This window comes from Pimephales promelas, chromosome 12 (genome assembly GCF_988280905.1).
Source record: "Pimephales promelas chromosome 12, fPimPro1.hap1.1, whole genome shotgun sequence".
NCBI lineage: Eukaryota > Metazoa > Chordata > Actinopteri > Cypriniformes > Leuciscidae > Pimephales > Pimephales promelas.
In genome coordinates this window covers 27,595,981-27,608,131 of record NC_142780.1, presented here as the reverse complement: position 1 = coordinate 27,608,131, position 12,151 = coordinate 27,595,981, and the positions used below count along the sequence as shown (strand labels likewise).

The window sequence follows — 12,151 nt, the reverse complement described above, 5'->3', positions numbered from 1 at the left end:
AATGACAAAGACAACATATCTCACAATGGCTCAAAAAAAAAATGATACCGGCAATAAGGGCTACTGAAACTCTTGATTAGTTATTTGTGTGCGGGGACGGAACATTCACAAAAGGTTTCAGAAGCTGCTTAATTTAGCTAATGGTCTTTATGGCGCATTTTTCATTAAGCATATTTGGCATGTTGGTTTTATGAATAATATATTTCACACTACATTGATTAAGTGGGGGTTTTAATAGAACTGAAATGAACTAGATGACTTTGCAAGTAAATTGCACTTTTTTTGCTTTGAAAGCTTTAGGTGATGGAGAAGTCGCTTTTAATCATCTGTTCATTTTCTGATTGCTCGGATAATGCACAGTTAACTTTCAGAGATCAGACGATTAATAATACACAAGCTTGGTCTTTCGCCAAAATTGCATTACTGAAACATATTTAATAGTGTCGTATCTGATACTGGGTATGTTTTTCTACAAAAGTATTACAATACATATGATTGCCTGTATACAAGAAAGGTAATCACAGATATACAAACCTGATTTCAAAGGAAAATGCAACTATATAACAACGAGGCATTTTCATATGAATTTGTACTATTGAAAAAGTAAGAAAAACGTGAGTATGTAAGTCCACCCAGAAGCTGCAGATATAAGACCAGATTTGTACCAAATGTGACTAATAGGATTAACAAATTGTTGAGGTGGTTTTTCGGAAATGTTGTATAGGAGTTTTATGATTTTACAAAGATCATAAGTAATGTTTTAATAGCACTTTCTTGAGAGCACTTTACTCAGTATGTGTGTTCATTTTCTTGTCTTTATGTGTTGTGGAGTGTTCTATGTTGTGTGTTTTTGTACTGGATGCCATAGAATGTCATTGCACTGTAAAACAAATTTACCTACGGGCACAATAAAAGTAACCTAACCTAACCCACCCCTATACCCATTTCTGGTGCGTAAGTGAAATTAACAAATAAGACAAATTCATGATTAGCCAATTCACCAGAATGTTCTATTGGATATACTGAATTTAACATCTGATTTGCAATGTGTGCTAAACGATGGTAGATTTTATGGGGCAAGGGAACTAATTACCCTTAATTATTCATATTGTATTGTGTCTTTGAAAAGAGTGAGAGGGTGTGGTGGTGGTGGTGGTGGAACTGTATTCTTAAAAAGAATAGTTCACCAATTCTTACCCTCATGCATTTTTTTAAACCTAAAACTCTTACTTTCTTTCTTTCCTTTTAAAACAAAAGAAGAAGTTTGCTCGTTTCCAAACAATGAAAGTATGTGAATTGTGACTAGAGGCTGTCAAGCCCCAGAAACTACAAAAGGCACCCAAAAATGTACAAAAAATCACAATGAAAAATCTCTCATCTGCTGAAGCAAAAAAATATAGCAAAATTGCTGGGTTGTCAATTATGGGCAAACCCAACCGTTGGTTAAAATCATTTAAAATTTTAAACAAAAAGATTGTATATATTTGACCCAAACATGGGTTGAAACAACCCAGAATTTATAAAGTGTGGTAAATGGAATGTCAGACCTGACATATTAATAAAAACATTAAAAAAAATATACAAAAAAAATAATAATAATACATAAATAAATATATGAAGAAATTAAAAATGAAAAATTTATACTTTTATTTCCTTATTTATATATAATTGTATTTTTCCCGTATTTATTTATTTATTTTCATTTTATTTATTCATGCATTTATTTATTTCCACTTATTTATTTTCACATTTATTTATGTTAATGAATGTATGTATGAATAAATCAATGTGTAAATAAATAAATGTAGACATAAATACATACATAAATAAAAGGGGAAATAAATAAAATTTTAGATGAATAAGAAAATAAAAGTATAAATACTAATATATTTTTGTTTGTTTTTTTTACATTTCTTTGTATATTTATTTATTTATGTTTTTTTTTTTTTACATTTCTTCATATATTTATTTATGTTTTAATTTAATTATTAATGTGTCAGGTCTATCATTGCATAAAAGTAACATCTCTTTATTTTGGTCTACAAAAGAAAGAAAGTCATAAGAGAGTAAATAACGCCACACCATTTGGGTCAACATTCAAGGTGTTTTTAAGGGAGTTTTACAGTCCCACTATCTACTTAAATGTAAACTTTTGGTCCTCACATGCTTCTCAGCAGGCTCACCTTCTGTCTACAGAATCCTCAGCATAGAAGAGAACGGACAGTGAAGTGTGTCCTCCACTCCAAAGACGAAGAGCGTCTCTCAGAAGCCCCGTATGCAGCAGAGCGGAATGTGTAATGCTCTAATGAGCACAATGACAAACAAAGGGTGTGAACGATTAATCCACTTAGTTTTCCTGTGTGTGTGTTTCTACGATTACAAAGATGGGTCAAATTTAATTAGCCAAGTGATTTTTCACTGGAATGAGATGCACCGAACGTGTGCAAACACTTAAGAGTTGTAAGTTGTCAAGCTAACACTTCAGAGTAGGGCAACAACAAGCAATTTTTTAATAATCAATTATTGTCTTTTTATTCCAAAATGCTTTATGACGATTTACTTTTTTTATCAGCAAGTCTCATGCTCACCAAGGCCATGATTTTTTTTTTTTTTTTACTGTTTAAAACAATTGTTCTCTATTTTAATATAAATGCAATTTAATCCAGTGAAGCATGGTAAACCTAAATGTTCAGCATCATTACTCCAGGCTTCAGTGTCACATGATCCTTTAGAAATCATTCTATGCTGATTTGCTGCTCAAGAAACATGCATTATTTTCAGTGATGTTGGAAACAGTTGTGCTGCTCAATATTGTTGGAATCAGGATTCCATCAGGATGCTTTGATAAATAAAAAAAGTCAAAAGCATCCAACAACATTTACCTGAAAAAGAAATATTTTACCATTTACCTCAATCATTTACCTGAAAGAGGTAAATCAATGTAATGCCTCCTTGCTAAATAAGTATTATTCTTACTGAACCCAAATTTTTGAACAGTAAATTGCATATGCTGTCTTACTCGAGAGATTCTAAGATATTGTTCCTTTTCTACAGGTTAATAAAAACATTTTTATAGATTCAGTCATGCAATAAAATACACACAAACAGTAGCCGTGTGCCTCATCTGTCTCTTATATTGCCAGTCTCTGAAGTCCACTCTGAGTCAGTGCATTTTTAGTGCACTGGAAGTCTGTATCTTGGCTTGCTTGTGACTTTGTAGAGCGTGCAAATGTTTGTGTGTGTGAGGAAATTTTGGGTAGGAGGGGGTGGGGGGCAGTCTGGCAGGGCCTTTGGGCGACATATCGCCATCTGGGAGGTATGACCCTGAAACTGCAAGGTTTCCGTGGAAACTGGCTGTAATAAAATCATGGCTGGGGTGCAGCAAAGGGCAGAAAGAGTAGGAAAACGGGTAGAGTCAGAGAGCGAGCAATAGAGAGAGAGAGCGGGAGAAGGGGTTGCTGTCAAGTGCCCTGTTTAGAGCAGTAAACCTGGCATGAAGGGAAGCACATTCAAGGTCAACTAAGAAACAGCAAAGAAAAAAACATGGGCTAAAACCAATGTTCCCTCTAAGCTGCATGTGTGCGCGGTCACGCACTTCTGAAGCGGCGGCCGTGTAGAAAAGAATAAAATGTCACGCAGAGGACTGACGCAAAATGTGTGGGGAAATCCATTTGATTGTAGTTTAAGTGAAAGATCATTTCAATGCTCTGGTCAACCACTATAGAGTGAAAATAGGTGAATGCAGTTCGTGAGCTTAGATTTATAAGGTTCTATCTCCGTTTAGGGTAGTTCTGAGATATTGAGCATCAAAGTTTTTTACATCCCAGCTGGCAAAACTGTTATGTAGTATAATCTTCTATTATAGCTTCTTTTTTTACAAAAATAACACCACACAGGCATTAATAAACACCTAATGGATTAGATTATGTCAAAAACTCAATTTCGACCAAAAGTGGAGATAGAACCTTATAATTCTAAGCTCATGAGTTTTCAGGTTTCACAGAAAGAGAATGACGTGAGCACGTGTGATTGGCAGTGGGTCCTGTGTGCGGACCAAATAGCTCAATACGAGGGGCAACGAGAAACAAAAAGACGTGTGAAATTAAAATGAAATCTAAATATTTTATAGAAGAGTGGTTTGATTAAAGTGGTGGAAATAACGGTTTATGGACACAGAACAGTAAAAATTACACACCCACCCGTGTGCAAATTCAAAATACATCATTAGTTTAAATAGATATAGTTTAAATTAGTTTAAATATACACACGATTTGTGTGTATATATAAGCACGAATGCACGAGTTGTCGAGATGAGATGACCTTTGACCTTTTCAAAATGGCGGAGAGCAACGCATGAGTCGTGAATGGTAAAAATACGTACTATTTATGATCTAGAAAATACTCGAAAAGTTATTAAAGACATCGTTAAAATAGTCCAAGTGACTACAGTGGCTCAATCTTAACTTTTTCAAGCGACGAGAATACATTTTGTGCACAAAAATAAACATAAATAACTTTATTTCAACTATTAATTTCCTTCTCTTTAGGCCTCTAGTCAGTTAAACTAGTGTAGAGCTAAGTCACACATTGGCTCACTATTAGCCGACGCTGGTCATGTATGATATGCGTGTGACGTACAACAACAGATTATACGCTCATAAACTAGAAACCTGACTCGAGGCCCAGAGAGAAGGAAATTAATAGTTGACATAAAGTAGTTATTTTGGGAGGGTTGCGCACAAAAAGTGTTCTCGTTGTTTCATCGAGTTAAGATTGAGCCACTGTAGTCACTTTGACTATTTTAACGATGTCTTTAACAACTTTTTGAGGCCGGCAAATTTCAGTCCCTCAAGAAACCTATGGACTAGTATGGAGGAGTGATCCAGCAGACCGAAGATGAACGAAGGTCTTACGGGGTTGGAACAACATGCGGATGAGTAAATACTGACAGAATTTTCATTTTTGGGTGAACTATCCCTTTAAGGAACTGCAAATGAATGGGAATACCGAATTGACGCAAAGAAAGACTGAAAAAGTGATACAAAGAAAAAGCGAGAGAAGCAGGTGCAACTGTGTTGAATTTACATGCAGACGCTAATAAAGTGGATGCAAAAAAAAACAAATCTTGCACACCACACTTTTCACATTGGCTAATGACTCAGGTGTGCTTGAGACTGGCTGTCTGCAATAAACCTACACTTTATTCAATTCCACACAAGACAAGACTGCAGCAGTACACAAGGGAAATGTTGTGCCTTTGTGATGTAATTTTAGCTCACAATTATTCTTTGTATAATGTGCAGTCACTTCACAAGAACAGCAGAGGGTGTAGAAGTAGAAAGACGTCGCTGCTTATCTCATTTGGTTTTAAGCAGCCAATCTGCCCAAAGGCTTTATAGCTAACAATAGATGTCATGTTGCGCCTTAGGGAGGGTGGGGGACAACCGCACACACCAAAAACAGTATTAGTTTTGCAATGCTTTCATTAGCAAAAAAAACGGCTGATATAATTGATGAGCCGCCACTGGACACAGATTGTGTAATGCATTTCAAACAACAGCAATTCCAGACCAACTACTTTGTCATCGGAAAATAATTTAGTAATTGTGGCATCCTGACTACAAACAGTCAGACGAGTAAACAATACATGCTGGGCGGAAGGTGATGAAACAGTGAGAGTGAGTGCTCAGATGTTATTCAGTTTCAAAGTGCTCTATAGAGAGTCAGCAAAAGGGAAGCTATTAAAACCACTGAAGGCCTGTGAGAAAAATATTATGACATCCTAATGGAGCACAAATCTGCTTTTCTCTGCTGCTATAAAAGGTCCTGGGAGTATATATATACATAAATCAGATATCCGAAATCATTGTTTTTTGGGGGGGAATTTTTTTGGTCCCACTGAAGAAAACCACTCTGTTTTTTGAAAATGTAAAAGAGCATAAAGTTTTTTTTGTGATGAGTATGTTTAGGGGTAAGGTTATGTGTAAGGGGATAGTATACAGTTTATACAGTATACAAATCATTATGTCTATGGAAAGTCATGAAAACCCAAACACCTGGCACAATGTGACACCAGGGCAGGCTAGTTTTTATTTTGCTAGTTTCAGTTATATTTTTCACGTCTTGCGTCTTTTCACGTGTTTGAATGGCAAATGCATTTGCGCCCATCTGTTCGCCCATGGGCTGCTGGTTTGAAACAAGGTGTGTTCAGGCACATTGTTGCTGCATTGCTATTTTGAGGCAACTGAAATAGACTGCACCATTGATTGACCATCAAAGTCCTGGTCTAAAGTCTATGGCGTAGTATTTTTTATTGTTTTGCTATTGAAAGGGCACATACTAATATGTGCCTAGATGGGTCCACAACGCATACTGTACACTATGCTTATTACACAGAAAGGGATGCGCAGCAGCACACAAACTTGCAAAATATCAAAATAATAGTATTACAATGTAAAAGATTAACATTGTGTACATAAAGATATGGTGGAATCCGGCTTGTCCAGTATATGGTCTGCTTTTGAGCTTTAACCTCGCGCACGAGCAGATCCATTTCTTCGCTTGAGAAGGATTTAATATTTCCGCTTGCAAATTTCACTATGTAAATAGCAACCCGCCATGGTGTAAGCGCAACTGTGTGTGTGTGTGTGTGTGCTGACTTACAAACTCTGCCGTAGCTCTGCTGTATCTCTGGATGTTCCCAATGATTGAAGATTCTTCTCTAGTGTTACCACTGAAAAGAACAGACAGAAACTTCCATGTGTAGGCCAATTTCATTTTGTTACTTTCACTTCACAGGGTTGCCAACTTTGGGGTGAGACTGTAAAATCTGCAGTGAGACTACACGCGGAGAAATGTTTTGGTAACTCTAACCCTAATTTTAAAAATGTCAGTACTTGTTTACTTAGTATAAACCCTGATTTATACAACAACAACAAAAATATTTTTTCAAAATGTACAATTAATTTATTGATTGCGCTATATAAAAATAAAGATAGAGGTGATTAAGTTACAAATATGTAAAACAACAACATCTACACAATAAGAAATCTCAAAACAAAAGGGACACATAGGCCTATTAGTTACTCCACCTCCCCAGAAAACCACAACACACAAGTTTCACAATTTAGGCCTGTTATGTGCCACAGTGGTAGTTTGGCCTGCTTCACTGCCTCTGCAAGGTTTGTATCTGAAGCAGGGTTCGATCCATTCATAAACAATCTATTGATTGCATCTGTCATGTGACAAATGAACGAAAGACTCGGAAAGTAATTATTTATGTTCAAAATTATTTTTGACTGCATTATAATGATTTCCTAATTCAAAGACTGCGTAGGTGGATGTGATCGGGGAATTTAGCAGTTAAATGTATAACATTTAAAGAGATACTCCACTTTTTTTGGAAATAGGCTCATTTTACAACTGCCCCAGAGTTAAACAGTTGAGTTTTACCGTTTTCGAATCCATTCAGCCGATTTTCAGATTTTTTTGAAGAATAACAGTAACCAGACAGTTTCTGGTCTCATTGACTTCCATAGTATATTTTTTTTCCTACTATGGAAGTCAATGAGACCAGAAACTGTCTGGTTACTGATATTCTTCTAAATATCAGAAAATCGGCTGAATGGATTCGAAAACGGTAAAACTCAACTGTTTAACTCTGGGGGAGTTGTAAAATGAGCCTATTTCCAAAAAAAAGTGGAGTATCCCTTTAAAGCCCTTTAAATGAAGCGAAAAAAGATTTGTTCATTTTAATGAATGAGATCAAACAAGTGAGTCAGTAAACTGATCCTAACTTCCCATCACAGGGTGCCATCAAGTGACAGTCTGTGGTGTCAGTCTTGTTTAAGCCAATAACTGAAAAGGTTCGCTCAGCATCCGCATTTCAGTGTGGCAGGCTCAACACAATCTGGACAACCTTTGATAATTTGGGGAAATTTAAAATGCCACTTACCCGATTTGCCAAAACATAATTTGTATCATGAGCCTATTTTTATTGAGCAATTAGCTAGCCCACATAACGCACGTCAGACAACGTTTGCAACTAAAGTTGAAGTCTGTACTCTCGGCACACAGGCTGAGAAGGCAAGGCTACGTCACTAGTGACAAGGCACACCATTTTATTATCTGCTTACCTTGATTGTCATCCAAACGTTCAAACGTGCATGAATGGGCTCCGACCAAGCTCCGACTCTGAACCTACGCTCTAAACTCTCTCTGAACTTTTCACAACTGATGTAACGTTATCAGGTGCAAGGTTTTTAGCGAATCAACGATCAGAAAATACTGCCGTGAGAATGTTGTAGGCAGATGTTAGAGCTTAAAATCCTCTCCTGTCATTAATACGCTGTGGTCTAGTCATCAACTGAAAATTAACGGATTGCGAGGGGAGAAAAAAATGGATTTTATCGTGACATTTCTTGCGTGTGCGTGAGAGCATGAGATTGATGCCGAAAGCGTGAGTGTCACGCCAGATGCGTGAGAGTTGGCAACCCTTCACTTGCATGATCCTTCATGGCTTAAAATCAAGGTCAGAATATTTGGAGGCCTTTTAAACTCACCGTTAGCATTGATTTGAAAGATGTTAGAGGAGGTTTCCTGGAACACATCTTGAAGCTCTGAGGGGCTGACTTGTGTAGCTGTAGGAGAAAGAAGATTAGGGTTAGTAAACACAGCGTTTAAAGTTGATGTGTGTGATTGATTGTTTATGCTAAAATGGTATTACAGACAATTTTTTTTTTTCTAAATTGATGATAATAAAACGAATAGTTCAGACTCTGAAATATGCTTGGATGAGCACTGTACAATATATATATATATATATATATATATATATATATATATTATTACCAATAATGTGTACTGATAAAGTGGTTAAGAATTAAGAAACACCCAAAAACCTAAGAAAATTAATGTTTTTAATCCCTTACCTGTGGTAAAAAAAAAAAAAAAACCTATTACAAAATCTCTCGTACATGATGATGTTTTTTTTCTAACTTAGTTGGCACCCCATAGTCATGAGAGCCTCCATATTTCTGCTAAGAGAAGCCAAACAAAGCAGAATCAAAAACACGCCATGTTTCTGGACAGAAGCTATGCTTAAACAGACTGAGTCGTGAACCACGCAAATGGGAGTGTGGGCAAAGCCATTTTCTTCATCAAACGCACGTATCATGCACACCCTGGTAGAAAAAAGGTAATCATCAAGAGCTCTTAATCAAAATCAATTGCACAACCTCTGTATCGAAGTACAACCCACAGGCCCCGCACACATACACAAATGTGTCGTCTTTGTGCTTTTGTCTTTCTCTGCCCTCAAAATGACTGTAATTGACGTGCTGTTTTTTACAACTCTTCATCTGTGCCCTAATGCACTTGCACTTGAGAGGGGAAAATCACAGGCAATCTTTTGCTGATGCATATTCTACTCTAGGGTTTGGACTTGGTACAAGAAGCAGGTAAAGAGGAAAATATATATGCATGTGGTAACACTTTACTTGAAGGAGTGTGCATAAGACTGACATGGCACCTTCATAATCATGACATGACACATGCCATGATGAATATGAAGAAGGTTTTATGCATGTTTGTGACAAATGTCATTAAGTGTCATTGGCTCTTATTAGGTCATTAAGTGTCATTGGCTATTATTACATTTTGAATGCAAATATGGCATTGTTTGAGATGTCTTTGATATGACAACTTAACAAAAACCAATACATCATAACCTGTCAATGTCTAGGTAATGACAACTTGACATTAACAAGACAACATAAATTGTCATAAATATGTCATTAAATATGGCACTTAATGACAGTTGTCATAAAAATGTATGAACCCTCCATCATATTCATGACACACACACATATATATATGAAAAATGTATGTATTATATGAAAAATAAAAATGTCCATTCAAGTCTATTAAGATGGTTCCACCAAAGACAAAGTAAACCAAAGCACCAATATAGGGCTAACTGTGAGCTGAACTGTAAGCAGTATCATATATGTGTCGAAATATAGCTGAAACATGATGAATTATGTTAACAATCACAAAACGGGGACTTCTTGACATTGCACATGTGAGTGACTAATAGCTCAGCATAAGCAGACTAAAAATAAAAATATTTAACTGTAGGTGTGAATTTTACATGACAACGAAAAGCATATGACATTATCTATCTGACTGCTTCCAGACAGATGTGCTTGTGTTTATGTGTGTGTGCAATACAAAGGTGATAAGCTGTTCTCAGTGGATCATTTTTCAGGGAAACAACCTTTTGTGCCCTTACTGTTATCTCCACTGGCCTCCAGCTATGCGCACACCTCTCATACTCTCTCCTCCATCATCGTGATAGATGGATGTTCCATATTCATTCCACTCTGCATCGAGCACGATCCCTCCATATGGGGTGGGCTAAGAGGGGGAAACACAAGGGCACTACTTCCTGATCCCTCTAAACACTTTACCTACATTCAAGGATTATTGTGTTGGGAAGCTCTGACATTTTTCCTGTCACCCATGGTGCTATTTAGTGGTTGAACGATATATCGTCACGGCCGATATATTGGCCGATATTTGACTTTTTTTGAATATCAGCATCGGCCGAGATGTTTTTCTGATTGGCCGATGTGTTGACTTTTATTTTGACGGTGCTGCGGACTATTATTTTGACGGGCGGAATCAAATTCACGTGAACAAGCGATATTTAAAATGCATCATTCCGTTCACAGAACGCTTCGTATCAAAGATTTTTTTTTTTTGCAAAATCAATCTAGCTCTCCATTGACCACTGTCTGATCACGTGCCTCCATGAGGCACATTTCGAGAGAGATATCGAAAATGAGTCTGCATGCGAGCGACAGTGCACGAGAGAGACTGAGTATCCAAGAGCGCACAGCACGTAAGTGTGTCTGCATGCGATCGACAGCGCAGGACAAGGAAAGTATACCGTACATACATTTTCAATTGAGGGACAGAAAACTGTCGTACTACATCTAAAATATCATAAACTGTGTTTTGGAACGACATGAGGGTGAGTCATTAATGATATAATTTTTGGGTGAACTAACCCTTTAAGGTGTATTTTGGATTTTAATAAAAATAAAATGTATACTTTTATGTAGTGTAGTACTATAAACTATTATGAACTATAAGCTTGAAAAACTCCTTTAAACATGCATAGTTAAAATGACTGGCATTCAAAACGTAACCATTGATGGGGTCATGGTAATATCATTATTTTTTATAATAAATACGGCACACTCAACAAAAAACTAGACACACAGAGTGTCAGGAAAATCGCAACGCGGCTCTAAAGCGACATTTGATTTGAAACAGAATTAAATTCTAAAACCTGAGGCAAGTTAAGATTGAAACTTTTGCTGATAAAACCTTGTGGAAATGGATATCTACTTGCATAATATCAAGATGTTTCAACACTTTTACTAAATCATATGCTTGTTAGATCCTTCATGAATCAGCTTTGAAAACGAATACGCACACACACGCACACAAACACTAACAGCACTGCCTATTCTACAAGGCTGGCTACACAAATAATGTCCCTTTTCCAATCTTGCATTCAAATATAATAAAAATATAATAGAAAAGTGGGGAAGTTGAATCAAAATCAAAAGGAAACATGCACAGTTTGTCAAAGTTAGATGGAATGCATAAGAGCTCAGGAGGTACATTAGAGTGTGAGTGTGAGGAGCCACTGGGAATAAACAGACACAAAATGCATTAAAGTGCCGAAAAACAAAGCCACAAAGCACTTTTCTCTAGTCCGGGGTGAGAAAATTGATCTGAAATATCTGGGACAAAAGACAAATTCACTTCTGCCCTTTCTGAATTGTTCGTCAAGGCTGTAAATGCAGATTCTGCAAGGGTGTTCAATTATACTCTCAAATCAGGAAATTACTTAATCAAACGCTTTCTCCTTGTTATGCATGAGGTCAGTATGTGTCTCTCTCTCTTACACACACCCTATCGGAAACACTAGAAAGTAATCCCCATGTATTGTAGAGGGTGAAAAAAAGCTGAGATGAGCCAAGGGAGAGAGAGGTTTACAGGCCAGAGAAGTCTGTCAGACGATATGTGATACAGTGTGAGACGGGTCCTTATCCCCGCAGTGCAAGATCCAGGCCTG

At 36.8% G+C, this 12,151-nt stretch overlaps 1 protein-coding gene across 5 annotated transcripts in view; it reads right to left on the bottom strand.

Moving 5' to 3' along the window:
- The window catches only part of tsnare1 (T-SNARE Domain Containing 1), a 195,124-nt gene that overhangs the window by 138,836 nt on the left and 44,137 nt on the right, over nt 1–12,151 (bottom strand). For all 5 annotated transcript variants that reach the window (XR_016145770.1, XR_005618517.2, XM_089117884.1 and 2 more), the window contains 2 exons: nt 8,562–8,639; nt 6,664–6,733 (listed from right to left, as the gene is read on the bottom strand). Coding sequence is in view for 3 of the 5 variants with exons in the window: in XM_089117884.1 (XP_088974010.1) it covers nt 6,664–6,733; nt 8,562–8,639 (148 nt within the window). In the remaining 2 variants the exon portion in view is untranslated. The remainder of the gene's footprint in view (nt 1–6,663; nt 6,734–8,561; nt 8,640–12,151) is intronic.